The sequence below is a fragment of the Rana temporaria genome, chromosome 4 (assembly GCF_905171775.1).
Source record: "Rana temporaria chromosome 4, aRanTem1.1, whole genome shotgun sequence".
Taxonomy (NCBI): domain Eukaryota; kingdom Metazoa; phylum Chordata; class Amphibia; order Anura; family Ranidae; genus Rana; species Rana temporaria.
Genome location: NC_053492.1, coordinates 305,075,139 through 305,102,169, shown reverse-complemented (window position 1 = coordinate 305,102,169; position 27,031 = coordinate 305,075,139). Strand labels below are relative to the sequence as shown.

Below are 27,031 nucleotides of genomic sequence, written 5' to 3'. Positions count from 1 at the left end.
AAGCTGCACAAGGGGTTCTTTATTGTTAATGCAGTCAGGATGTGGAACTTCCATCCACAGTTGGTGTCAGCAGGGAGTGTAGAAATAAATAAAAAAAAACACAAAAAACACAAACGTTTCTTAGTGAATGTAATATACAGTGCAGGCTCCATCTAGTGTTCTTTCTTTTGGTATTGCTGCAATTGTTCTGTTTGATTACTGTATGTGTAGTTAAAGTGGAGGTTCACCCAAAAAACACATTTTTGACATTACATTAAGCCGAGTTGTCCTAATGACAATCGGCTGTTTTTTTTTTCCGTACATATCGTATTTTCACCGCCGCTTCCGGGTATCTCTTCTGCGGGACTGGGCGTTCCTATCTGATTGCCAGTCTTCCGACCATCGCATACTACGCGTCACGAGTTGCCGAAATAAGCCGTACGTTGGTGTGCAGGCGCCGTATAGAGCCGCACCGACGTTCGGCTTCTTTCGGCAACTCGTGATGCGCTGTATGCGATGGTCGGAAGCCTGTCAATCAGATAGGAATGCCCAGTCCCGTAGAAGACATACCCAGAAGCGGCGGTGAAAATAAGGTATGTACGGGGAAAAAAAAAATAAAAATGCAGATTGTCATTAGGACAACTCGGCTGAATGTAATGTTAAAAATGTGTGTGTGTGTGTATGTATATATATATATATATATATATATATATATATATATATATATATATATATATATATATATTTATTAGTGGTTGGGAAACTGCAGGCTGCATAGGGCAAGACAAACTTAATTATTTAATGAATGGAAGAGAAAATCTCACACAGAGAGCAAAGACTTACATCAACATGCCTAAAGACAGCCAGCATCGCAAAGGGAATCAGATAGGCCAGACACCCTGAATAGTTAATGTTTATCCATGTGGGAGTTGGAGCTACAAGGTCAAGTCCCCTGTGTAGTTTCATAGTATGCACATAATGCTCAGTCTTTAAAGAGACCTTGTCACCAAATTATAAACACTGCAGGTAAAAAGCACAGAAAAATAGGATTTTTTTTACTTACCAGTAAGAATAATTTTCTTGGAGTACAGGACATCACCCCCCATTCCCAGCATAACTCAATTTTGTATCAAGCAATAGGGAGATTATAAAGAACAGAGAAGTACCACCTGTGCCCGTGCCTCCAAGAAACAGATTTTACTGGCAAGTCAGTGATTGTTTGTAAAGTTATTGTTTAAAAAAAATAAACAAACATGTTATACTTACCTGCTCTGTGAAAGGATTTTGCACAGAGAAGCCCCGATCCTCTTCTTCTGGGGTGGCCCGTTGGCGCTTCTGGCTCCTCCTCTTCATCTTAAAAGCTTTGTTGAGATCACAGCCAGAGGTGCCTCACCTTGATCCAATTCCCAGAAATTAGAAGGAGGGCAGATCTTCCTCTTTTGCCTTCTTCTCAAGCAGCGTATCAGCCACAAGAGCAAGAGAGACTAAGAGCCGGTTCACACTGGGGCGACTTGGGATCTGACTTGAAGTCTCCCCAAGTCGTGTGGTTGAGAAAATCAATGGAAGTGAATGGAGCCGTCTTAATGTACACTACTGCAGTCGCTCCGACTTCAGAAAAGGTTCCTGTACTACTTCAATCTGACTTCTAGGCAACTTGTACCCATTGATTTCAATGGAAGTTGCCTCAGAAGTCCGATCACTGTCTTAACTGAAGCAACAATACAGGAAGATAACATACATTTCTCAGGCAAACCCCCCCCCCCCACAGAGCTGATTGTTGTTTGATTGGCCACTGGAAAGCCTCCTGTCCTGGAGGCAACTTGAAGTTGCCTTGAAAGTTTCCTGATACTTCATACTCAAGTCGTGTCCAAGTTGCCTCCCAAAGTCGTGCTGGAAGCCGTGTTGCCCCTGTGTGAACCGACTCTAAAGAATCTTGTTTGTGACCCCCATCCTCTATGGCCTCCAAAAAGGACACCTCTATATATTATGTAGAAGGAAGGCTGAGAGGCTGAAGAGCCAGCAGAGTTCCCAAAAAAGAATCAGGTAAGCAGGTTGTGGGCAGTTGCTTGCACTCTCTATCCTGATCTAAAGCCAAGAACAAGTCTGAGCTAAGTCAGAGAGGCCATCTAACCTCTTGCCCCTCACACCCTTAGCTGCTGTGAGGGTAGGGTGTTATGTGCCAGGCCCTGTAAGCTGCTGAAGCTGGAAAGTGTCCAAAAATCACTGTGCTGCAGGGTCGGAAAACCAGGTGCCAAACTAGAGGGCATGCCAGAAAAAGCAAAAGGAGTCTGCACGTGCAGCAGGATGGATAAAAATCAATGATTTTTTTATCAGATTTTTTTGATTTTTATCAAATTTATTTTAATAAAATGCTTTTGGAGTAAAAAAATCTATCCAAGGATAATGTATCTTAAATAGAAAACTAATAATTGTGTTTATTCAGCATGAAATGAAGCTTAGTTATGTAGCATGAGGCAATATTTAAATTTTTGGTAAACTCATTCAATGAATCCAAGTTCTGCAACCTGAGATAACATGCCCTGCATTTATGTATTCACACAATTTCACAAAAACCATGAGATAAAGCAAAAGTTGAGGAATATTCCTTTATTCATTGTTTTGCAAATCTTTGTACACTACAAACTGAAAATCGGTTCCGATATTGCAGTTTTACTAACCTGACAGCTTATTATGCTAAATAGAATCTTTGCAAATAAAACAAAGGTTTCCTAACTACCAGCAACAATGAGCCCTTACATTTAAAGTGCAACTTTCATTTCAGATCCATCACGGCAGCGCCTCTTAGCGGGCATCCACTCATCTGCTGCCACCACGTCCCTCACCTTGTTGTGTCACTGCTGCATCACCAGCCATTGCATTAAAATGAATGGGACTGTCAGTGAGTCAACAACGGGTCAGAGGAGGAGCCACTGCCGGACAGAGATGACAGTTGCTCTCCAAACACTTCAGCCCCAGAAGGATTTTGTGCTATAAACAAACAAAAAAAAAAGCGATAATTTCAAAAAATACAAACCCAAAAACAATATTTTTTTACTTTGATAGTTTTTTGTGGCATTTTTAGTGGGACTGACTTTGCGGTGGTCAAATAGGACCTCAAGTGACACTTTTTGGGGACCAGTGCTAAAAAATAAATTAGAAAAAATGCACTGATCAATGTATAAATGACACTGGAAGGGAATGGGTTAACACTAGGGGGTGATCAACAGGTTAACTGTGTTCCCTGGGTGTGTTCTAACTGCGTGGGGGATGGGCTTACTGGGACAACACAGATCGCGGTTCCTGATCTCTAGGAACAACCAATCTCAGTATTGTCCCGTCAGAATGGGGATCCGCCCAGTTCTGCTTCTCTGTGGGCAAGCGCCTGCTGTATCTCATGCACAGACCGACATAAAGTTGATTTAAATCACTAGTAAAAACTGTATTTAAATCAAATCCACCCTGACGTGTACTGAAGCCACTGCAGTTGAGGCTGGATGACAAAGGCCAGAATTTTTTTTTGCGAATTTGAAAAGGCTGGGACTCCCGCTACAAGGCTTTGTTATAATATTTAAATTGTTGCAACCCATACCCCATTACCACCATGTAGCCTGAGAGCACCAGCACAGAGTCAGAAAAAAACACAAGCCTTATACAGTGGGTGACCGCGATATTGTGTCAATCTCGCTCCCTTTCTCGGCGAGATTGACCACCTATGAGTCCCATCGCCGAGCTGGCTTGCCGCGATGGAGACAAAGCCGTCATAGAAGCGACGGGAGATCCGACTTGGATTCCCGCCAATTCTAGGTGCGGCATTTGGTATGCATTTCTGAGGGAGAACTCCACGCCAATTTTTAAATAAAAAAACGACATGGGTTCCCCCCCAGGAGCATACCAGGCCCTTAGGTCTGGTATGGGTTGTAAGAAGACCCCCCTAAGCCGAAAAACCGACGCCCCTACAATCCATACCAGACCCGTAACCAAAGCACGCTACCCGGCCGGCCAGGAAAGGAGTGGGGACGAGCGAGCGCCCCCCCCCCCTCCTGAGCCGTACCAGGCTGCATGCCCTCAACATGGGGGGTTGGGTGCTCTGGGGCAAGGGGGCACACTGCGGGGCCCCCCCACCCCAGAGCACCCTGTCCCCATGTTGATAAGGACAGGGCCTCTTCCCGACAACCCTGGCCGTTGGTTGTTGGGGTCTGCGGGCGGGGGGGCTTATCGGAATCTGGGAGCCCCCTCAAATAAAGGGGCCCGCAGATACCGCCCCCCCACCCTAAGTGAATGGATATGGGGTACATCGTACCCCTACCCATTCACCTGGAGGCAAAGTGTTAAAGTTAATAAACACACGACACAGGGTTTTTAAAATAATTTATTAGTCTGCTCCGGGGGCCCCCCCTGTCTTCTTTAGCTCTTTTAGCAGGGGGGGCTTCTTCCGCTCTCCGGGGGGGTCTTCTCTGCTCTGGGGGGTCTTCTATCTGCGCCGCTCTCCGCTGTTGACTCGGCGCACCCCGGTTCTTCTCGCGCTGTCCGGTGCCTTCTCCTTCAGCGCTGGCCGCCGCTATCTTCGTGTGTTAGCTCAGTTACTAGCAGGCGGCCAGCACGCTCTTCTATGACGTCATCATCTTCTCTTCTTCCGATGTTGACCCGACGGCTCTTCTCGCTGCAATGACAGGTGCGCGGCTTGCATCCGACTTATATAGGCCTCACAGTCCCATCATGCTCTGGTACCTACCCACGTGGGTAGGTACCGGAGCATGATGGGACTGTGACGTCGTAGGTGGCCTATATAGGTCGGTGCGAGCCGCCGCACCCGGCATTGCAGCGGGAGGAAGCTACGTGTCAACACCTAAAGGAAAGAAGAAACGAAGACAGCAGAAGGCGACAGAAGAAGAAGCAAGAAGACAGAAGAAGCAAGAAGAAGACAGAAGCCGACAGAAGCACACCACCCCCCGCCGAAGACGTCGGAGAAAGCCCGCCGGGGGGTGGGCGCTTTTATAAAAGCGTCCCCCCCGGCAGCGGAAGAGAACCAGACGGCGGCGAAGAAGAGCGGCACCCACCCCCCCCCGCCGAAGACGTCGGAGGAAGCCCGCCGGGGGGGCGCTTTTATAATAGCAACCCCCCGGCGGCGCAAGAGAACCAGATGGCGGGAAGAAGAGCGGCCACCACCCGAAGACGTCAAAGAAGCAAGCCCCCCCTCGTGAAAGAGCTAAAGAGAGGGGGGGCCCCGGAGCAGACTAATAAAATATTTTAATACCCTGTGTTTATTTGTGTTTACACTTTGCTTGCAGGTGAATGGGTAGGGGTACGATGTACCCCATACTCATTCACTTAGGGTGGGGGGCCGGTATCTGGGGGCCCCCTTATTAAAGGGGGCTCCCAGATTCCGATAAGCCTCCCGCCCGCATAACCCGACAACCAACGGCCAGGGTTGTCGGGAAAGGGCCCTGTCCTCATCAACATGGGCACAGGGTGCTCTGGGGTGGCTGTCCCAGAGCACCTGACCCCCCCCCCCCCATGTTGAGGGCATGCAGCCTGGTACGGCTCAGGAGGGGGCGCTCGCTCGCCCCCACTCCTTTCCTGACCGGCCGGGCGGCGTGCTTTGGAGACGGGTCTGGTATGGATTGTGGGGGACCCCCACGCCGCTTTTTTTTGCGTGGGGGGGTCTCCTTTCAACCCATACCAGACCTAAGGGCCCGGTATGCTCCTGAGGGGGGAACCCATGCCGGATTTTTATTTAAAATCCGGCGGGGAGTTCCCCCTCAGGATTCATACCAAACGACGCCCACGTGTAGAATTGGCGGGAATCCAAGTCGGATCCCCGTCGCTTCTATGACGCGCTCGCTGGAATGTGCTTTTACTATTCGAGCGAGTGCGAGATGTCGGCACCATGTCGCAGAGAATCAGCGCGATGCTGTCGTGCTAAAAACACATTCTCGGTGACAGGTACTGTAGCTCAGAGAGGCAGATGCAATTTAGGGACCAACCCGACCCTGGCATCACCCTCCATGATGGCCACGCCCCTGAAGGAGTCTTCAGGACAGGATTCCACTGCTAGCAGTGGACTTGTATCTGTAGCACCTTAAGGCTGGGTTCACACTGGTATGACACGACAGTCGTACTACTTTGGATCCGACTTCGATCCCCGACAATACCCAGGCACTGTGTCTGGTATGAATCTTGAAGGGGAACACCACACCGAATAAAAAAAAAAACGCATGGGTTCCCCCTCTAAGAGCATACCAGGCCCTTCGGTCTGGTATAGATTTTAAGGGGAAACCCCCTATGCCGAAAACCAGTATGGGGGTCCCCCCCTCAAAATCCACACCAGGCTCTTATCCGAGCACGCAGCCCCGCCAGTCAGAAAAGGGGGTGGGGACGAGCGCTCCCCCACCCCAACGCACTTTGTCCCCATGTTGATGAGGACAAGGGCCTCTTCCCGACAACCCTGGCCACTGGTTGCCGGGGTCTGCGGGCAGGGGACTTATCAGAATCTGGGAGCCCCCTTTAAGAAGGGGGCCCGCAGATCCCGGCCCCCCACCCTATGTGAATGAGTATGGAGTACATTGTTTAGCTTTGACATTTCTTGCTGCTTTACATAAACAGGAAAATCTAAGCAGTGTGAAATCTACCAAATACTGTATGTGGAGAAATTAAAGTAAGCTACAAAATCATACCTTCTAAAAATAAGTCACAACATGGCTATACAGTATATATTCAGGTTTGTAGAATGTATGCACAGCTCCCAAATAGGGAAGACAAACCTCTCACTTCATAATGATAAATTACTACCGGTCCAAACTTTTCAGGGAAAGACTGATAGATTGAAGATCCGTGTGCAGTCTGGGTGCCTTTACATGAAGCTTTTTAAATGCATAAGATCAGAAGTGATGACTACTTCATAATGAATATACCACAGATTATAAAACTCTAACAAACTGCTTGCTACACATACTTTTATATTTGAGGTGCTCCAATAACAGGACTTGGTGTTTTGACATTTGTGTGTGGGCAACTGGAATAACACAAGCTTTCATAAAGTCCGGGTTAGTCAACTACTGAAAGTGATGTTTTGAAACGCAGCTGGAATCTGCACAGTAAGCGAGTTCTCAACCATGTTATCCAGCAATGTCAGAAATTTAAGAAAACTATGATCAGAAGCTTCAGTACAAATGTATGTGTTCACACATAAATATTTGATCAGATTGGAAGAAAATCCAAAGTAGATTTATATTTCTATCAAGAGCTTATGCAGCTGTACCAGTCCTATGTTCTTACCATGGTATATTTCATATTTGCTCCTTATTGGAAGAGCAGGAGCTATGAATTCTACCAGTGTTCATTTCGGCAGCAAATTTCAATTTAGTTTTAAAGTCTTAAAACTAAATTGGCATTTTAGTTTTAGTCTTCTGCAATTGTTTTAGTCGTATTTAGTCGACTAAATCTCCAGGACATTTTAGTCGACTAAAACAAATTTTAGTCATCTAAAATCTAATGATTGTAATTAAATTGTACTGCATTAGGGTGCATTCACACCACGATTTTATCATCCTACTTGTTCTCACGATTTTCGGTTTTAAATCGTCCAAATCTGTATGGCAAAACGTATCCATTCACTTATTTAGGTCCCCAAGTGCATCCGATTTGATCCCCATACGATTTGATACGATTTAAAAATCGCATCAAAAAACGTGTTTGACCACGTTTTTTGGTCCTGATTTGAAATTGTATTAAAATCGTGTCCGATTTTTTTTTATATTGTGGTCAATCTAAATCGTACTAAATCGGATGACTGTCCGATTTTCATACGATTTTGTCAGATACGATTCCATCCGATTTAACGTTCCGTTTATGAGACGGGTTATGAGACGGGAGCGCTCGTTCTGGTAAAACTACCGATCGTAATGGAGTAAGCACATTCATCACGCTGTAACAGACAGAAAAGCGCAAATTGTCTTTTACCAACACAAAATCAGCTAAAGCAGCCCCAAGGGTGGCGCCATCCGAATGAAACTTCCCCTTTATAGTGCCGTCGTACGTCACTGCCCATTGCTAGAGCATTTTTTTTTCACCATCGTGTGTAGGCAAGGCCGTTTTAATGATCGGGTTGAAAAAAAACTTTTTTCTAGACCCTTAAAAACTTAATTTTTTAGAACCAGAAAAACGTCAGCGTGTACGCGGCTTCAGTCTTTTGACTAAAATGTAATTTTCGTTTTAGCCCCATTCTAGTCTTTTGACTAAAATGTAATTTTAAAAAGCGGAGCTCCACCAAGTGCCTGTTGCTAGGGAGATCGTCCTAATCTGCCACTTCCTGCGCAATAGGGAATCGTGCGCTGAAGCCGCAAGGCTTCACTTCCTGATTCCCTCACCAAGTATGGCGGCGGGGCAGCCGAGACCCGAGCGATTGCTCGGCTTCGGCGGCCATCATCGCGGGCACCCTGGACAGGTAAATATCCTTATTAAAAGTCAGCAGCTACAGTGTTAGTAGCTGCTGACTTTTATTTATTTTATAACCGGACCTCCTCTTTAAAACGTATTTTAGTAATCTCAATTGTTTTAGTTGTATTTCAGTTGACTAAAATAGAATTTTTTTTAGTCAACAAAATGAATGCCGAATTCTACTCTATGCACTTCTTATGCAGGCAACAGTTACACAGGAGGAACTCATGGTTCCCGTTGCGCTCAGTGAAGCATGTGAATGCAGAAAAGGGAGGAGGGTGGAGCTTACAGCAGGGACAGCGGTGGATCGTGTGTGGTATTGGGTAAGCATTTAGGCAAAAAAAAAAAAAAAAAAACGAAGGAAGGAGGAGTGTTACTTTTTTACCTCAAATGTAGGGAATGCTTTAAAGTGGTTGAAAACCTTCACATAAACCCAGTGAAGTGACTGGCCCCAGGTAATACACATAATGAAGCAAATCCTCCTTCATAAGGCCCCTTTTACACGGGGCGGATCAGTAATGATCCGCCTCCGTATGTCCGTAAGCTCAGCGGGGATCGCTCCGTATATCCCCCACTGAGCCGGCACACTGTGCAGGGACCACCCTGTCTTTTCTCCGCTCTCCCTTATGGGGGGAGCGGATGAACACGGACCGTATGTCCCGTGTTCATCCAATCCGATCCGAAAGACGGAAGAAAAAAAATAGGATTTTTGTACTCCCCGTAAAATCCATTTCTCTGAGTTCATAGACGGACACAGCATTCTTTGACATTAGGTTATATCCGCTTTCACTAGGAGAGTTTAGGCAGAAAAAAAGCACTTAAAGTGTTAACAAACACAAACCTCAGTGCAGCTCCTCCCAGGGGGCGTGGCCCCCCCGGTATAACCCACACCCTGCTCTAGCAGCCTCAGTTCGTAACAAGCAGTACAAACAAAAGGAGGGGTGGGTGCTGTGTCCGTCTATGAACTCAGAGAAATGGATTTTACGGTGAGTACAAAAATCCTATTTTCTCTTTCGTTCATAGACGGACACAGCATTCTTTGACATTAGGGACGTCCCAAAGCAGTGTAAAAAAATTCGAGGGGTGGGAAACAACACAGCAAAACAGGTTACACCCCAAACAAAACCGGGAGTTGCTCAACGGAGAAACTCCTACCATAAAACGCCGCCTGTAACATCTGCGGCCGAAGGAGGCATCAGAAGATACCCAACACATCCACCTCGTAAGACCTTGAAAGTGTGGATCGACGACCATATACCCCTGTAACACAGAGGCCTGATGCCAGAAAACCCAAGAGGCTCCGATTGCCCTGGTCGAATGCGCCGTAACCCAAAAGGGAGGCGCCAGCCCCTTCAGGGCATAGGCCTGAAGCACAATCCGTTGGATCCACCCCGAAAAAAAGGGGTGGCTGACGAGACTACCAGGCCCCCTTGTAGGACCAGCCAGCGACGCGAACAGTGAGTCCGACTTCCGGAACGGAATCGTAGCAGATAAGTACACTCGTAGGGCTCGAATCACATCCAGAGGATGTAAAGTGGCCGCCTCCCTGCATTTCGGCCAAGGACATAAGGATGGAAGAACAATGTCCTCATTAACGTGAAAAGCCGAAACGACCCTGGGGAGAAAAGACGGCTGCGGCCGCAGCACCACCTCATCCTTATGGATGACCAAGTAGGGAGTCTTGCAAGACAAGGCCGCCAGAACAGACAAACAAACACTCGTCTGATCGAGGTAATTGCTACCAGAAAAAAATCACAGTGGAAATGCCCACGCTGAGCCATGGCCACGTGACGACGCAGACCTTCCTGGGCTAGCACCCAGAGTCAAATGCATGAAGGGCAGGTACTCTAGCGCTGAGCTAAACCTGCTCCCCTTTTGTGACAGTCAACAAAAAACCTCCCGAATGTCCACAAAGGGAGCATCCAGAAGAACCGAAAGGACTAAATTCAAGTCCCATGGGGGTAGTGGAGGGGCCACATGCCAGACCCCCAGACCAGACGTACGCACCAAGGAGTGCGACGCCAAAGCTCATTGAAAGTAACAGCCAGAGCAGAAAACTGACTCCTAACCGTACTTAAGGCGAGAGCCTGATCCACTCCCTGCTGTAAAAAAACAGCAGAATCCTGGACACCACGTATGTCCGAGGGTGGAACTTCATCTCCTCACACACAGAGATGCAGGCCTTCCACGTATGATGTAAAACCTACGTGAGGTAGACTTCCGTGCAGGCAGCACGGTAGAGACCACTGAGCCCAATAGGCCTCGGGCCCACAGCCCCAGGCTCTCAACAGCCACGCCGCTAAGCCAGTGGCTGTAAAAACAGGGTGGATGATCGGACCCTGTAACAGAAGATCAACCCCCAGGGGAAGACGCTAGGGGGTGTCTGCCACCAGACGCACCAGGTCCGCGTACCATGAGCGACGCGGCCAATCTGGGGCAATCAGGATTGATAGAATTCCCTCGGCTTCCACTCTACGCAGCAGGCGAGGAAGAAGATACTGAGGAGGGATTCAAAATAGGCGAAAGTGACCCCAAGGAGCCACCAACGCGCCTGACGCGTCTGCCCATGGGTCCCTTGACCTGGCCAAAAAACATGGCACCTTCCGGTTGAGGCGGGACGCTAGAAGGTCCACGCATGGAGTGCCCCACTTTTGGCACAGACACTGAAAACCCCTACGGGTGGAGAGACCACTCTCCTTGGTCTAGCGCAGTCCGACTCAGGAGTCGGCCCGCCAATTCCATACTCCCGGAATGTACACGGCCGATAGAGCCGGAACGGACCTTTCGGCCCACCGAAGGATGTGCGCGACCCTCGTCGCTGCAACAGAACTCCGTGTGCCTCCCAGATGCTCGACGTACGCCACAGCGTTGTCGGACAGGGTCCTGAATGGTCAGCCCTGTAGATCCAGGGACCACCAGGCAAGGCAAAGCCTGATCCAGAACACCGATTGGTAGGTGGGACTCCACCTGAGTCCAGCGCCACAGGGCTGACTGGGTGCCCCAAAAAATCCCTCCCCAACCGGAGAGGCTGGCATCCGTCGCGACCACCGTCCAGTGACATGGCAGAAATGCCTTTCCAGCCTGAAGCACCGGAAAAGTCAGCCACCACACCAGGGACCAGGTGACTCAACTGAACCTGGTAATCCAGGGATGACGGAAGCTTGTCCCCACGAGACAGCAGTTCCCTCTGTAGCACCCTGGCGTGGAATTGGGCATACGGAACCGCCTCGACAGAGGCCACCGTCAGACCCAGAACCCTCATGCAGAATCGCAGAGATGACCACTACTAGGTCGACAACTGCTGCCCAGCAGATTGCAGAGTCTGAATTCTTTCCGTTAGGAGAAAAAAAAAATTCTGCCCCGGCGGAATCCAGGACTAGTCCCAGGAATTCCAGTCCCTGAGACGGGACCAACACTGACTTCTGGACAAAACAGAAGTCAGCCAAACTCTTGGAGAGTCTGACACGTGACAGACACGGCTCCACTAATTCAGAGCTCGAGGGAGCTCGTAGGAGAATGTCGTACAGACATCCCACAATAACAAACCCCCGCTGCCACAGCCGGGCCAGTATCGGAACGAGCACCTCGGTGAAAACCTGTGGTGTCGACACCAAGCCGAGCGGGAGGGCCACAAATGAAAAATGGTCCTCCCTGACCGCAAAGTCCAGAATCTCTGGTGCTTTGAGCATATGGGAACATGCAGGTACGCATTCACGGCATCCAAGGACGCCAGAAAAACCTCATCCTGAAAGTTTGCACTTTTACAAAAAAACAAACAAGGGCCTGAGGCCCAGGATTGGACGGACCCCGTCCTCCTTTGGGGACCACAAAACAGATTGGAGAAAAAACCCCGAGCCTGTTCCACGAGGGAACTGGCACAATCACTGCCCTGACCAGAAGATCCTAGACAGCCCCTGACAGAGCCAACCGGCGAGCCAGAGGATGGAGGGAAAAAACCTGTTTGGTAGACAAGAGAGAAATCCCATCTCGCACCCAGAGGAAACTACCTCGCAACCCCAACGGACGGAGAGGAGAGACCTCCACCGAGCCGCGAATTCGCTGAGCCAGCCCCCCACCCGAGATGCGAGCGGAGGCAAACCTCCAAGCGGAAGCAGGCTTGCGGCACACGGGGCGCCTGCGTCCTCAGTGGACGTCCTAGCCATCTGAAAATGTTTTCCTGCCGCACTTGGCGGGCGAAAACCAAAACGCATGGGGAACAGTAAATGAGGGCCCGCACCTACCCTTTTTTAGATTGCGGGAGCAGAGTGCTCACACCGCCCGTGGCATCTTTTACGATGACAATCAGAGACACCCCTGCGTACACCCCCACAGGGCAATACCACCAGGGACTACTGAAAAGACCGTCCGCAGACCAACCCCCAGCCATACAAGGCAGTGCAGAAAACATGGCGCAGGCGGAGGCCCTGGAGAGCAAGGGGAGCATATCCGGGGTCGACACACAGACAAATATCTGACCTAGTACCAACTGGTCGGTCAGGACCACGCAGGTCATAGAAGCATTCTGCGCCTCCAGCTCCACGTCCGGGAAATGTCTGCGACACCAGAGTCCCGGCCAAAACCGGACTCACCACCGCCCCCCCCCCCCCGCTGTGAATATGGAGCGACCACATTCACAGCACCCCTATCAGCGGGGTCCCCAACAGCGGGAGCCCCTTCCACAGGTAATGTGGCAGCCTTGTTTCAAAAACAAGCTACCCAGCTGAACACAGAAGGGGGGGGGAGAGAGAGACACCCTGATACAGGAATCCTCCCCAAAAAAGAGGGGACAGACCGCAAAGCATTTTGTACCCTGCGACTGATCCCAATCCTTGCACAACATATTCCAGACATGGAACACAAGGAAAAAACACATATTGCAGGGCGGCACGGAACCCAAAAGGGACTGACACCACTGATGCCACCTCCGAAACCACCATAGCTAACCATGGTAACCCGCACCGCAGTGTTAAGAGCCCCAACAACAGCACCATCAAGTGCTGACCCTGAAACAGGGCCATCCTCACAGTCCGTGTGGACTTCAGCCAGCAGCTACTGACAAAAAAAAAAAAAAAAAAACAGACGCCTCAGCGAGGCCTGATTCCCTGTCAGAAAAAATACCCAGAGAGAGGCAGAGGGGGGAACAAGTGCAATTCCCACATCCCTCCAACACTCCCATCCTGACCCAAAACGCCTCAGGGACTGCCAGCACAGCATCCCTGGAGGCCGCAGGAATAGGGACACTAAGGGTTAACATCCCCTAGTACTGGCAGGCTCCACAGGACATCCCCCCAGCCGCCACAGAGAACAGGGAAACCCCCCCAGAGGACTCACCGTCCGACCAGACCGCCGCTGCCGAGAGCCAAAAACGCTGCCTGTGCCACGCCATCCAAAGGAAAAAATGCAGAGCCATACGCGCCATCATCCTAGGCACAAGAGCTGTATCAAGATGGCCGCCGATATGTCTGCGGGCTCCGAGAAAATAGCCGCCGCAATTACAACTGCGCCATAAAACACCGCCATCAGTGGCAAAATGGCGCCCGAAAACTGAATTTTTTTCAAAAAACACACAGCAAAGCCCCAGTGACACACGCAGTACACAGGACCCCCTCCGCACATATGGCAGCCCAGAAAAACACAGCACCCACAGCAGTAGCAGCCCCCAGGTCAGACTGAGCCCCACAAGCGGGGCCCCCACCTCACGGCCGTCACCCAGAAACTGGGAAGGAGGGAGAGGAAAAAAGGGAGAGAGGAAAGCAGGGCAAACCCTCAATCGACCTCCCCAGGGGAAAATTCCAGCCAGACCACTTACCTGAGCAAGAGGCCACTACTTACCCGTCCTGCGACCACCGGCTGGAGGTATCCCAGACAGATCCAACGTCCGCTAAACGGCATGGCTGTCGGCCAGACACACTGTGACAAGGCCATAGAGACCGGTCATATGTGTGCCCTATAACAAAAAGTTCCCCGGCCGCCCCTGGAGCAACGGGGCCTGTCGTGGACGTCCCAAAGCTGAGCTGAGGGCCGGCACACGCTCTATGGCCGAACCTGGGGGGACTACAAGAGTCGAGGACCCAGCCTGTCACCCAGTCGGCTGTTGATAGAAGAATCACAGGATTCCAAAAATGCAGGAACAAAATAATAAAAAGCGAGAAAAATCGCAAGAAAAAAATCTCCAGAGTACAGGAACTCCAGAGTGCCTGACTCTCCTGACGTTAGGCAGGAAAAAAACTGAGGCTGCTAGAGCAGGGTGTGGGTTATACCGGGGGGGCCACGCCCCCTGGGAGGAGCTGCACTGAGGTTTGTGTTTGTTAACACTTTAAGTGCTTTTTTTCTGCCTAAACTCTCCTAGTGAAAGCGGATATAACCTAATGTCAAAGAATGCTGTGTCCGTCTATGAACGAAAGAGAAATAGGATTTTCTTCCATCTGCAAAATTGGATGTTTGCGGCGGCGGACGATTACGGGCATCAGCGGATGTTCACCCGCAATTACATAGGGACCAATGTATGTCCCTTTTTCATCCGCAAACGGATGGATGAAAAAGCGGCGATACGGTCCGCACGTCTGAAAGGGGCCTAAGTTGTATCTGTTTCAATATGTCCTCTGCATCCAAGGTGCAGAATTTACACAGGGTCTCTGAGCTCTGAAAAGCAGGAGGAAGTTACACTCTGCAGATCACAAGTTAAGACAGTTCAGAGCCCTAATTGGAAGAAAGACACATCCCCTCCTCACAGTACCCAAATAAAATGCAGAGCTAAAGAGATCAGTCACAGGCTGTGTGCTAGAGCTCTCCTTAATACTTAGTAGGGAAAAGCTATGAGAAGCAATCTATGCCAATAGCAGAGAAACGAGGCAGCAGAGACAAATCACATTCAGTGCTTTGGAAAGAGGCAAGTACACTGTACTGTATAGAATGGGTTTTGTTCATATTTCGGAGGTTTTCATCAAAATCATTCTGCCTTTAGAACCACTGCTTTAAAGCAGGATTTTTTGTTTTTATTTCACAGGACTTTATATATTTTTCACCACCTTTACATGCAGGTCAAGTAATCCATCAAAGTAACAGCTGGAACAGACTATTATACTTAAAGGGGTTCTTACAATGGTCAACTTTTTAATAATCTTACCCTTGCTTGCCATTACTGTACACTTGCTGCTGTGTCTAAAAAGGCTTAGTTGGAGCAAAGATTTATTTTGTTGCCTACTGAACTCCAGGCAGATACAAAGGGCACAAATGAATGCAGTCATGTATTCATTGCTTACATCATCAAATCTGTTTTAAATGTAGGCATTGTTCTTGAATTTGAAATACTGGCTTCTCAACATCCATTGTATAGCTTACATTAGAGCTTGGAGCCAGAGGAGGAAGAAGCACAACATTGAGCGAGACAGGTGAGCTGCAGAGTAATAAACACATCTATTGTATAGCTCAGCCCTCAAAAATTCCACTTGCCTGCAATTTAGCGGATGGCGAGCGAGAAGCAGGCGTTGACAGTTTCCTGGCTGATCACTGCTTCTGATAAAAGCGATCAGCCAGGAAACGGTCAGAAGAATCGTGCCTCCAGAGGACAGAGCAGGAATCTCCCACTGAGACGTGGCTTGTATATGAATAGCCAACCGGCATGGGACCAGTATGCTGTCTATTATATTCCAGGAGGCGGGACTTCATTTGACAGTGCGGCTATTAATATACAAGTCGCCTCTCAGCGGGAGATCCTGCTCTGTCATCCGGCCGCCAGATCCTCATGATTCCTCCCTGGTGCCTTACTGGGCATGAATGACTGATGACGCTGCACCTATTCAGCTGTACGGGGGGGCTCAAGGTACCCCTGGAGCACGGGACCAGGTTACAAGCATGACCCTTGCAATCCCTGTAGCTTTGCCCCTGTGTAGAGCAATAAACATGCTGATAGGAGAAGAGATCAAAGTGGCAAAGATATAAAATTATAAGTGTGCCACTTTTTTTTACTGCCAAACCAAGGTGTGTGATTGGGAAGGATGCCAAAGTAGAAGTGAAACTGAAGCAGAGAAAGATCAAGTTATACTCCCCTGCTAGACAGGCTGTGCTGTGGGGCAGAGCTGTGTAAATCTCAGCAGGTAAAAAAAAAAAGCGACCTCTTATGCATTTTATTTTGTATTTAGCCATCTGCCTGCAAATCAGCTTTAAAATTCCATCTAAAACTGCATGCCCATTTTAGACAACCCTGTCTACAGTGTGACACAACTGCATTGATTTTATTTCAGAATGAACAGCATTATCACCCTAATACATGTAGTGGAAAAAATCAAAGGATCAAGTGGAAATTTACTGGCAGGAGCAACAGGTAAAAACCTGTTACGGGGGCATTTATCATTCTAAAGTCCACTTAGGGCCGGGTTTGACAAATTTGCTTGGAATCTAGGAGCCAGAAAACGCGCCCCGTCCCGCGGAGCTCGTGCGCAGAAGAGAACGCATATGTGAGTAGCGCTCGCATATATGAACGGTGTTCAAACCACACAGGAGGTATCGCCACGATTGGTAGAGCGAGAGCAATAATTCTAGCTCTAGACCTCCTCTGTAACTCAAAACATGCAACCTGTAGAATTTTTTAAACGTCGCCTAAGGAGATTTTAAAGGGTAAAAGTTTGTTACCATTCCATGAGCGGACGCAATTTTTAAGCGTGACATGTTGGGTATCAATTTACTCTGCTAACTTTACTGTTGTCTTATTTATTTATTTATTTTTTTTTAAAAGGGGACTTGTAAGACCGCTGCGCAAATACGGTGTGACAGAAAGTATTGCAACGACTGCCATTTTATTCTCTAGGGTGTTAGAATAAAAATATAAAATGTTTGGGGATTCTAATTAGGAGGGAAGGAGATGGGAAGGAGATGGCAGTGAAAACACTGGGGAATACCATTAGCATTGCTGGTTTACTTGTCATGCCAATGGCCACCACAAGATGGCGCAAGATCACAGAAGGAAGCATAGGCCTGCAGAAGGCCGCGGCCTCAATTACCGGCCGGTGCGGCCTGACGCGTTCGCGATTGGGTATCCTGTGTCTCCGTGCGCCCCCACCGCGCGATCGCGTTGGGCCGGGCCGGCAATTGAGGCCGCGGCATTGCAGCCTTCTGCAGGACTATGCTTCCTTCCCCAGGTGCTAATTCTAGTCGCAATTGCGACCTGGCGCCCGGATTTTGTTGAGCCCTGACTTAGGGTATATTAACACTAGATGCAGTGGGACTGCATTGGGTGCCTTGTCGTGGCACACAGACGGTGTGTGTGTATATATATGTATATATATATATATATAAAAAAAAAATACTGCATCCTGTACTTTGTTCCAGTGCTGCAGAGCGCGAGGCAATCTATCACCACGTGGCTGGCAATTATTATTATACAGGTTTTATCAGGGCTGTGGAGTCGGAGTCGAGGAGTCGGGGGAAATTTTGGGTACCTGGAGTCGGAGTCGGCAAACAATGCACCGACTCCGACTAAATTTAGATTGGAATAAAAAAAAAAAGCAAGTTTAAATGTCCCAATTCACAAAAAGTTATAATTAATGACTTCTCTACTGTAAGAATAAAGACCAATGCATGCAGTGCCTCACGTAACCGCAAAACGAACACGTTAAGTGACCGTGAAGAAGCATGCTTTTCATGTGCTTCACTATATGGCACGCAACGCACAATTAGGAGCTGCAATACTTATACTTTCCATAGTGTTGTGTTCTGCTTTTACAGGGAACGCATGTTAGAGAACCAGTAAGTGTCCAAATAAAAAAATTCCAACAGGAGTTTTATAAAGCACTAAAAGAAGTTGAAAAGTATGATCGCTCATCAAAACTTACTGTTGAAGAAGCCATCCTTGTTTATCCAGAGATCGTTAGTGATGTGGCCAGAATAGTTACTGCAATGCCCACCCACCCAAGTCAGTGTCGAAAGATTATTTTCAGCCCTAAAAATAATAAAGTCTGACTTAAGAGCCTCTATGAAAGAGGATCTGGCAGAGGCAATTCTCTTCCTTAGAACTCTACATTGAATTGATTTGCATTTGCTAAGCCTATAACTACATTTCAAGATTAATATAAACCATTTCTAGGTTTTACAGATTTTGTTTTTGGTTCATTATTGATAAGCTTTGTTTTTGTTCTAAAACAACCAAATAATGTGGTTTGTATTTTTGAACTGGTAAAGATCCTGTTCCTGATGTTTATGCCTGCTGCTACTATCCAGCCACTTGATTGTTTTCATTGTGTTTGCCTTTTGCTTAAACTGTGCAATACAGTAGACTGTTGGCTTCCCAGCCAGTAGTCCTGTGGTAGGTTGCGTTTCTTTCCCTCAAGGAATGTATAAAATACATTTGCATATTAATACAGAGGAGTCGGGGAGTCGGAGTCGGGGAGTCGGAAGTACATAAAACTGAGGAGTCGGAACATTTATCTACCGACTCCACAGCCCTGGGTTTTATATATGACCAATAGTTTATGCAGTGCTTTACAACATAAGAGCAGACAGTACAATTACAAAACAATTTAATGCAGTAGGAATCAGAGAGCCCTTCTTGTTGGCACGGGAGATACAAAAAAGGTAAAAACTGCAGGAAATGGGCTGATGGAGAAAATAAATGTACACTTGTTAGGTGGGGACCAGATAGGCTTCTCTGAAGAGAAGCACCTTTAGGAATTGTCTGAAAGTGAACAGAGTAGGAGATAGTGGGACAGATTGGGGAAGAGAGTTCCAGAGGACAGAAGAGGCTCTGGAGAAGTCCTGGGAGGAGCGTGGGATGAGGTGTCGAGGGTGCTAAAGAGCAGGAGATTTTGGGAAGAATGAAGAGAACAACTTGGTTGGTATTTTGAGTGGATGGCTATGCAAGTTATTGTTAGTATTTTGAATTTAATTTGTTGGGTGAGCGAAAGCCATTGGAGAGATTGGCAGAGAGGGGTAGCAGATGCTGAACGGTTTGTAAGGTGGATGAGCCTGGCAGCAGCATTGATGACAAACTGAAGGGGGGGAATAACCTATTTGAAAGCAAGCCCATAAGGAGGGAGTTGCAGTAGTTGAGGCAGGAGATTACCAAGGAGTGGATTAGAATCATTGTGGTGTCAATAGTTAGTAGAGATAGGCTAGGGGATATTTGAAATCCCACATGCCCGATTCCGGCAGGAAGCAGACACTACACAATGTTAATCACAGGCAATGACACATTTCCCAGTCCGTAGGTGCACAGATCAGGAAATATCTCACTGCCTGTGATTAGCACTGTGCAGTGTCAGCTTCCTGGCGGGATTGGGCATGTGGGATTTCAAACATACCCGAGCCCATCTCTATTGGTTAGGAAGGGGCGTATCTTGGAGATGTTGCAGGGGTTCAGGCAGCAAGCTTTGGACAGAGATTGAATGTAGGGCCGAAAGGATAGTTCAGAGTCCAGAATTACACCTAGGACCTTGACACGAGGGGACAAGTTGATAGGTGAGCCGTTGATTTTGGCAGAGAAATCAGGCAAAGAGGCATGCGGGGGAGGAAATATGAGCTCAGTTTTGGATAGATTGAGTTTGAGGAAGTGGTGTGACATCCAGGCTAACATGTCCGTAAGTTGGTGATATGGAGTGAGCTGAGGGGTAGAGAGATAGATTTGGGTGTCATCGGAGTAGAAATTTTATTGAAAGTCACGGGAGGCAACCAACTGACCCAAGAGGTGGTGTAGATTGAGAATAAGAATGGTCCAAGAACAGAACCTTGGGGGACCCCGATTGAGAAAGGAAGAGGAGAGGAGGAAGTAGAGTTGTAAGTGACACTGAAGGTGTGGTGGGATAGTAGGATGAGAACTAGCGAAGAGTACAATCACGAAGACCACTGTGTCAAAATCAGCAGAGAGGTCCAGTAGGAGTAGTACAGAATAGTCTGTTGGTTTTAGCCATTAGTAGGTCGTTTGTGAGTTTAAGGCAGGGGTCTTCAACCTATGGCCCTCCAGTTGTTCAGGAACTACAATTCCCATCAGTCCTAGTCATGTCTGTGAATGTCAAGAGTTTTACAATGCCTCATGGGATGTGTAGTTCTGCAACAGCTGGAGGGCCATAGTTTGAAGATGAAATCCAGACTAAAGGGGATCAAGAAGTTTGTTCTCTGTCAGATGGTCGCTCAGTTTGTGGTAGACTAGACCAGGGCTCAAAATTTCAAGTCCTGAACTACTAGCCAGGCCTCAAGAGTTACTCGCCACCAGTTTCCCCACCTAATTCATACACTGCCCTGCGCCTAAATGCACCCGTAAACACTCCCTCGTAGATTATCTCATGGAATGACAATGTTTTATGCAGAATCAAGTTACAAAATTAAATATTACCAACAACAACTTTAACAAAATGGGACAGGGCACTGGGGGCAGACCAGAGGGACAGGGTACTGGGGGAAGACCAGAGGGACAGGGCACTGGGGGCAGACCAGAGAGACAGGGCACTGGGGGCAGACCAGAGGGACAGGGCACTAGAACTGGGTCTCTTCCCCATTCTCTTGCTGTCTCCTCTGCAACTCCCATCCATCCTCTCTCTCTCTTCCATTCATCTCATCATCAGGAGCCTGTGTGTGCGGCTCTGCGCTTGCATGTCCCCACTTCCCCCTTTTATTCAGGCTGGCAGAGAGGAGAGGAGCTGCAGCACAGCGGGAGGGAGTACAATCCACCGCGGAGATCCACAAAACTGCACAGCCATCGACACCATAGCACAGCGCACACTGACAGCGCACAGCACACACTGAGACCAGTCTGTTCACAGTGCTCAGGCTAAACTGTTGGACACCTACATAGAGCACAAGGAGAAGAAAACTGCACAAACTAGAAGGCTGACGCTCTCATGTCAGGGCAACTTTCAGTGAGCGCTGCACCGGAGTGGTAATTTTTGCAATCCTCCACCTCACTCATTACTTTCTGCTCTCCATCTACATTGGTCGGGGCCCGGGGGAGGGGGGTAGGCTCAGAGAGGTCATACTGTTAGGTCCCATGTCTTAATGAGAATTGTAAGGAGAGCACCTGTGTACTGCTCTGCCTGTGTGCGGCTCAACAGACTACTTTTCCCGAGCATGCACCTTTCCTCTTCGGCCGCCAATCTCATCGGGAGTACAGGCACAGATTGGAGGGAGATTGGTCATGCAGTCCTGTCATCACTCGCCCCCAGCTTAAATCCACTCGCCAAATGCTAGTAGGCGAGTGGAAATTTTGAGGGCTGGACTAGACGTTCAAAGAGTTTGGAGGAAAAGAGGCGTAGGTCATTAGGATTGATGGTAGGGCCAAAACAAATCGATTAAATCGACATGACATGGCTTTAAGGATAGGAGCGTGACTAGCGCATGTTTTAGAGAGTTGGGGAAGGTGCCAGAAGAGAGGGAGAGATTGAAGATGTGTTAGGAAGTGTAGATTGTGAGTGAGCAGGATTCCAGGGGGGAGTTAGAAAGAAAAAAAAAAAAAAAAAGTTTCACACTCTCAAGAAGAAGCACATTAAGGTCATTCCGTGGCCTAGCCAGTTTCCAGACCCTTATCTTACAGAAAATGTATGGAAGGAGCTGAAACTTTGAGTTGCCAAGTGACAGCCAAGAAACCTTAATGGATTTAGAGAAGATCTGTAAAGAAGAGAGGACCAAAATCCCTCCTGAGATGTGTGCAAACCTGTTAACCAACTACAAGAAATGTCTGACCTCTGTGCTTGCCAACAAGGGTTTTGCCACCAAGTACCAAATCATGTTTTTCTTGGAGACCAAATACTTATTTTACTCACTCAACTGCAACTCAATTTATAACATTTGTTTTGTTTGTTTTCCTGGATTTTTGGTTATCCTGTCTCTATCAATGAAAATACACCTATGATAAAAATGATAGACTTAATTTCTTTGTAAGTGGGCAAGCTTACAAAATCTGCAGGGGATCAAACAATATATTTTCCCCACTGTATGTGATCCCTTAACTTGTATACTACCCATAAGTTTAAAATAAAAATGAAAGGCAAAAAGAGCCTACTGAAAGTGCACATGTCTAGGACCAGCACGGACTCAGAAACGTGTTGTGACTGCTCTCTTCATTGACAGCTATACGCAAGCGCTGTGGGGCACACTGCGCTCCAGAACCATCTTGGCTTCCTCTAGGATAGTGGTTCTCAACTCCGGCCCTCGGGACCCACTGACAGGCCAGGTTTGCAAGAAAACCGGAAATACATGACAGGTGATATTTGCTGCTCAGTGATTGCAGTATTCTAGTCTGCATCTCCCCAGGGTAATATGTAAAATCTGTCCCGTTAGTGGGTCCTGCAGACAGGAGTTGAGAACAACTGCTCTAGAATGACTGCCGAGCCGACCCTGGCGGGGTTCTTGGTTGATGGATATCCAGTGTTGAAATCCTGGTTCTCCACATACAAGAGCCTGTTTAAGTTGCCCCTTGTCTTTTATCTGCGAACATTACTGTCTGCCTGTTTTTATAGTGCCTGCTTCTGCCAAAAGCTTGCCCTGGTGCTCAGACACAGTTTTCATAGGATACTGCCTAGTACAGACTATTTACAATATGGATTATTTTATGCTAGGCCCAAGACACCCAGTGGCGCCTATCACCTCATTTTTGCTCATTTGAAATACTCAGACCAGCCCATCTGGCACCAACAACTATGCCACATTCAATGTCACAACTCCCCATTCCGATGCTCGGTTTGAACTTCAACAAGTCTTCGCCACACCTAAATGCATTGAGTTGCTGCCATGTAATTTGTGTTACCAAGCATTTAAACAAGTGTACCTAATAAAGTGGCCAGTGAGTGTGTGTAATATATATATATAAAAGCAGGCCCGGACAAAAAATAGGTCCTCCACGCTGTAATGTGCAGGGACACTGATATAAATATAAAGGGGACTGCACTGTAATGATTACAGTGTCCCTTTACAGTGCAGTCCCCTTTATAATACAGTGTCCTTGCAATCATGCTCCCCCGTTACATTGGAGTCCGAACTGAGCCCCCTTACATCAGAGTCTACAGAACACTCCTAAATGCGTTTTATATATACATTGGGGGGCAGGAGGAAGGGTGATCTTACTCACCCGAGGATGGAGGCTCAGGAGCAGGCTGCCTGCAGCTTTTAATCTTGTTAAATGTTTATTCCCATCCCCCCGGGATGTGTGGGCGGGGCATGGGCAGGACAGACACAGGGGGTGTGAGAGAGACACAGCTCTGCCACTCAGTGCCAACGATGTTGAGCCGGAGCCCGGAGATGGCACAGACATGGCCGCATCGCGGTAGATGAGTGGCTTGCGCCGCTTATCTCCCGCTGTGCAGCAACAGGCCACAGAGCAGGCAGCCCCGCCGGGCATTTGCCCGGTCTGCCCTATGGCCAGTCCGGGCCTGATGTAAAGGCAGAAGGTTTATCCTAAAGCATTCTATGCATCAACATTAAAATCCTTCTGTGTGCAACCCCCCCCCCAATACTTACTTGTGCCCCAAGGAGGGAAGGGGGTGTGCGTCTCTTCTGCACCTAGAATATGTACAAAAAAAAAAAAAGGAAAAAAGGGGCAAACCTTCTACTTTTTAGAACCCATTCACAGAGAGCGGCACAATTTGCACATGTGCAGTAGGCTTCCCTTAGCCAAGATGGCAGCACCAGCACCCTAGAGTGGATTCAAGAGGACGGATCCCTGGACAGGTAAGTGCCCTAAAAGTCAGCAGCTGGGGGATGTTGGATGGACACACCTACATGGGTATTTGGCCCAGCCTGCAGCTGATTGGACTAAGAAAAGGAGCATAAATTTGAAGTGTGGATAGCCGGGGATATTGGGAGGTCGCCCAAACTCATTTCTAATATAAAACAGCGGGAGCGCAGAGGTTACCTACATGTTACACTGGATGGGTCACATACACATATTGTACAAGATTTTCTCAGATCAATGTTATGGATGATATTGTGCTTTCCTACACCAAATGTCAAAAAATAAAAAAGTACACTTGTCATAAATAGAATACTACAAAGATTACAATATAAAAAGGCAAACTAAACAAATCGCACAGCACAAGGTGTCCAGTGATCTCAGCGCACAGTGACCTACAGGTCACGTCTTATACAGGGGCACACACGTCTTATACAGGTCATGTCTTATACAGGGGCACTCACACCTCATACAGGTCATGTCTTATACAGGGGCACACACGTCTTATACAGGGGCACTCACATCTTATACAGGGGCACTCACATCTTATACAGGGGCACTCACATCTTATACAGGGGCACTCACATCTTATACAGGGGCACTCACATCTTATACAGGTCACGTCTTATACAGGGGCACACACGTCTTATACAGGTCATGTCTTATACAGGGGCACTCACACCTCATACAGGTCATGTCTTATGTAGGGGCACTCACGTCTTATACAGGGGCACACACGTCTTATATACAGGGGCACTCACACCTCATACAGGTCACGTCTTATACAGGGGCACTCACATCTTATACAGGTCATGTCTTATACAGGGGCACACACGTCTTATACAGGTCATGTCTTATACAGGGGCACTCACACCTCATACAGGTCATGTCTTATACAGGGGCACACACGTCTTATACAGGTCATGTCTTATACAGGGGCACTCACACCTCATACAGGTCATGTCTTATACAGGGGCACTCACGTCTTATACAGGGGCACACACGTCTTATATACAGGGGCACTCACACCTCATACAGGTCATGTCTTATACAGGGGCACTCACGTCTTATACAGGGGCACTCACACCTCATACAGGTCATGTCTTATACAGGGGCACACACGTCTTATACAGGTCATGTCTTATACAGGGGCACACACGTCTTATACAGGTCATGTCTTATACAGGGGCACTCACACCTCATACAGGTCATGTCTTATACAGGGGCACACACGTCTTATACAGGTCATGTCTTATACAGGGGCACTCACACCTCATACAGGTCATGTCTTATGTAGGGGCACTCACGTCTTATACAGGGGCACACACGTCTTATATACAGGGGCACTCACACCTCATGCAGGTCATGTCTTATGTAGGGGCACTCACGTCTTATACAGGGGCACACACGTCTTATATACAGGGGCACTCACACCTCATACAGGTCATGTCTTATACAGGGGCACTCACGTCTTATACAGGGGCACTCACACCTCATACAGGTCATGTCTTATACAGGGGCACACACGTCTTATACAGGTCATGTCTTATACAGGGGCACTCACGTCTTATACAGGGGCACACACGTCTTATATACAGGGGCACTCACACCTCATACAGGTCATGTCTTATACAGGGGCACTCACGTCTTATACAGGGGCACTCACACCTCATACAGGTCATGTCTTATACAGGGGCACACATGTCTTATACAGGTCATGTCTTATACAGGGGCACACACGTCTTATACAGGTCATGTCTTATACAGGGGCACACACGTCTTATACACGGGCACTCACGCCTTATACTGGGCACAGAATGAATACATCTAAGGCCAAACTGCAGTATGGTAATATGTCCATCTAGAACAGCCCGGTGGTAGAAAGTTAATCCAGATCCACCATAAGGAATCATTGTGTGCACTAGACTCACATACAACACGCTGTACTCATTCCATAGAAATGAATGCACGCTCCAGCATGCAGCTCGCACACACACATGTACACAGGTAGCACCGAGCTGTCACTGCGCCTATGGATGGAATACGACACAGCCTATGTCCAATGATGTCACTGCTCCTGTCACACTCACTGCGCAGGTTGCCGACCAGCTCGGCATGGCTGGCTCCCCCTGACTTCCAGGCCATCACTGCACACAGCGCACGGAGCAGGTACTCTGCTGCTTTTAGCGCGGCGACTGCACCCAGCAGCTTGCCCAGGAAGCCCAACACCTCCAGCCAGGAGACGTCATCCGGGGGCCCGCTGTAGGAGGGGGCGGGGCCACGCACATGCTCAGGGCCGTGTGAGAGGCGGGTGGCCACGCCTAGTTCGGTCGCATAGGACGCATTTTCGGCCACGCCCAGCGAGGGCATTGGTGCACGTGACTCTCTGCCGGGCGCGCGCTTGGCAGAGAAGGCTGAGGAGTTTTGGTTGGCGGCTGAAGCTGGAAAGGCCGCAGCGTATGTTCATGTCGTCTTCGGCTGTCAGAAGGCTGGTGATAGTGACATAGTTCGCGTCTTCTGTCTGCGGGCGCGGTGTGTTGCTAAAGGCCGACAGTGTGACGTGCTGCAGTGCGAGGTGTTCTGTGCATGTTCAAAATAGTGGTGACAAGGCCACGCCCTCTAGCGGCAGTGTACGGCAACCAATTATCTTCTAGTTTTCATTTTTAAAGCAGAACTAAACCGGGTTCCAAAAACGGTTGCATTCAAGACAGCTATGAAGGATAACTGTCACAGTTGCTTGTGCTCTCAACTGAACTGTAAATGTGTTAAATGGACAGCGGTCGATGCTAATCGCTGCAGCACCATAGTAACTGGAGATCAAACAGAGTGCTTGGTTGTACATGATAGGAGGGTTTAGTTGAGCTCGCCTAGGTTTTCACTAGTGGCATACCTCACAACCTTCCCAGATTCTCCGGGACCATCCCAGAACTTCTAGTAAATACCGGTGTCCCGCAAATCCACAGTGGA

The 27,031-nt window shown here is 48.3% G+C and overlaps 1 protein-coding gene across 5 annotated transcripts in view; it reads right to left on the bottom strand.

Moving 5' to 3' along the window:
- PCMT1 (protein-L-isoaspartate (D-aspartate) O-methyltransferase) overlaps positions 1-26,449 on the bottom strand; it is a 93,323-nt gene extending 66,874 nt beyond the window's left edge. For all 5 annotated transcript variants that reach the window (XM_040350547.1, XM_040350546.1, XM_040350545.1 and 2 more), the window contains exon 1: positions 26,155-26,449. In XM_040350547.1, coding sequence (XP_040206481.1) covers positions 26,155-26,434 — 280 coding nt within the window. In that variant the 5' untranslated portion in view covers positions 26,435-26,449. The remainder of the gene's footprint in view (positions 1-26,154) is intronic.
- Between the last annotated feature and the right edge of the window lie 582 nt (positions 26,450-27,031).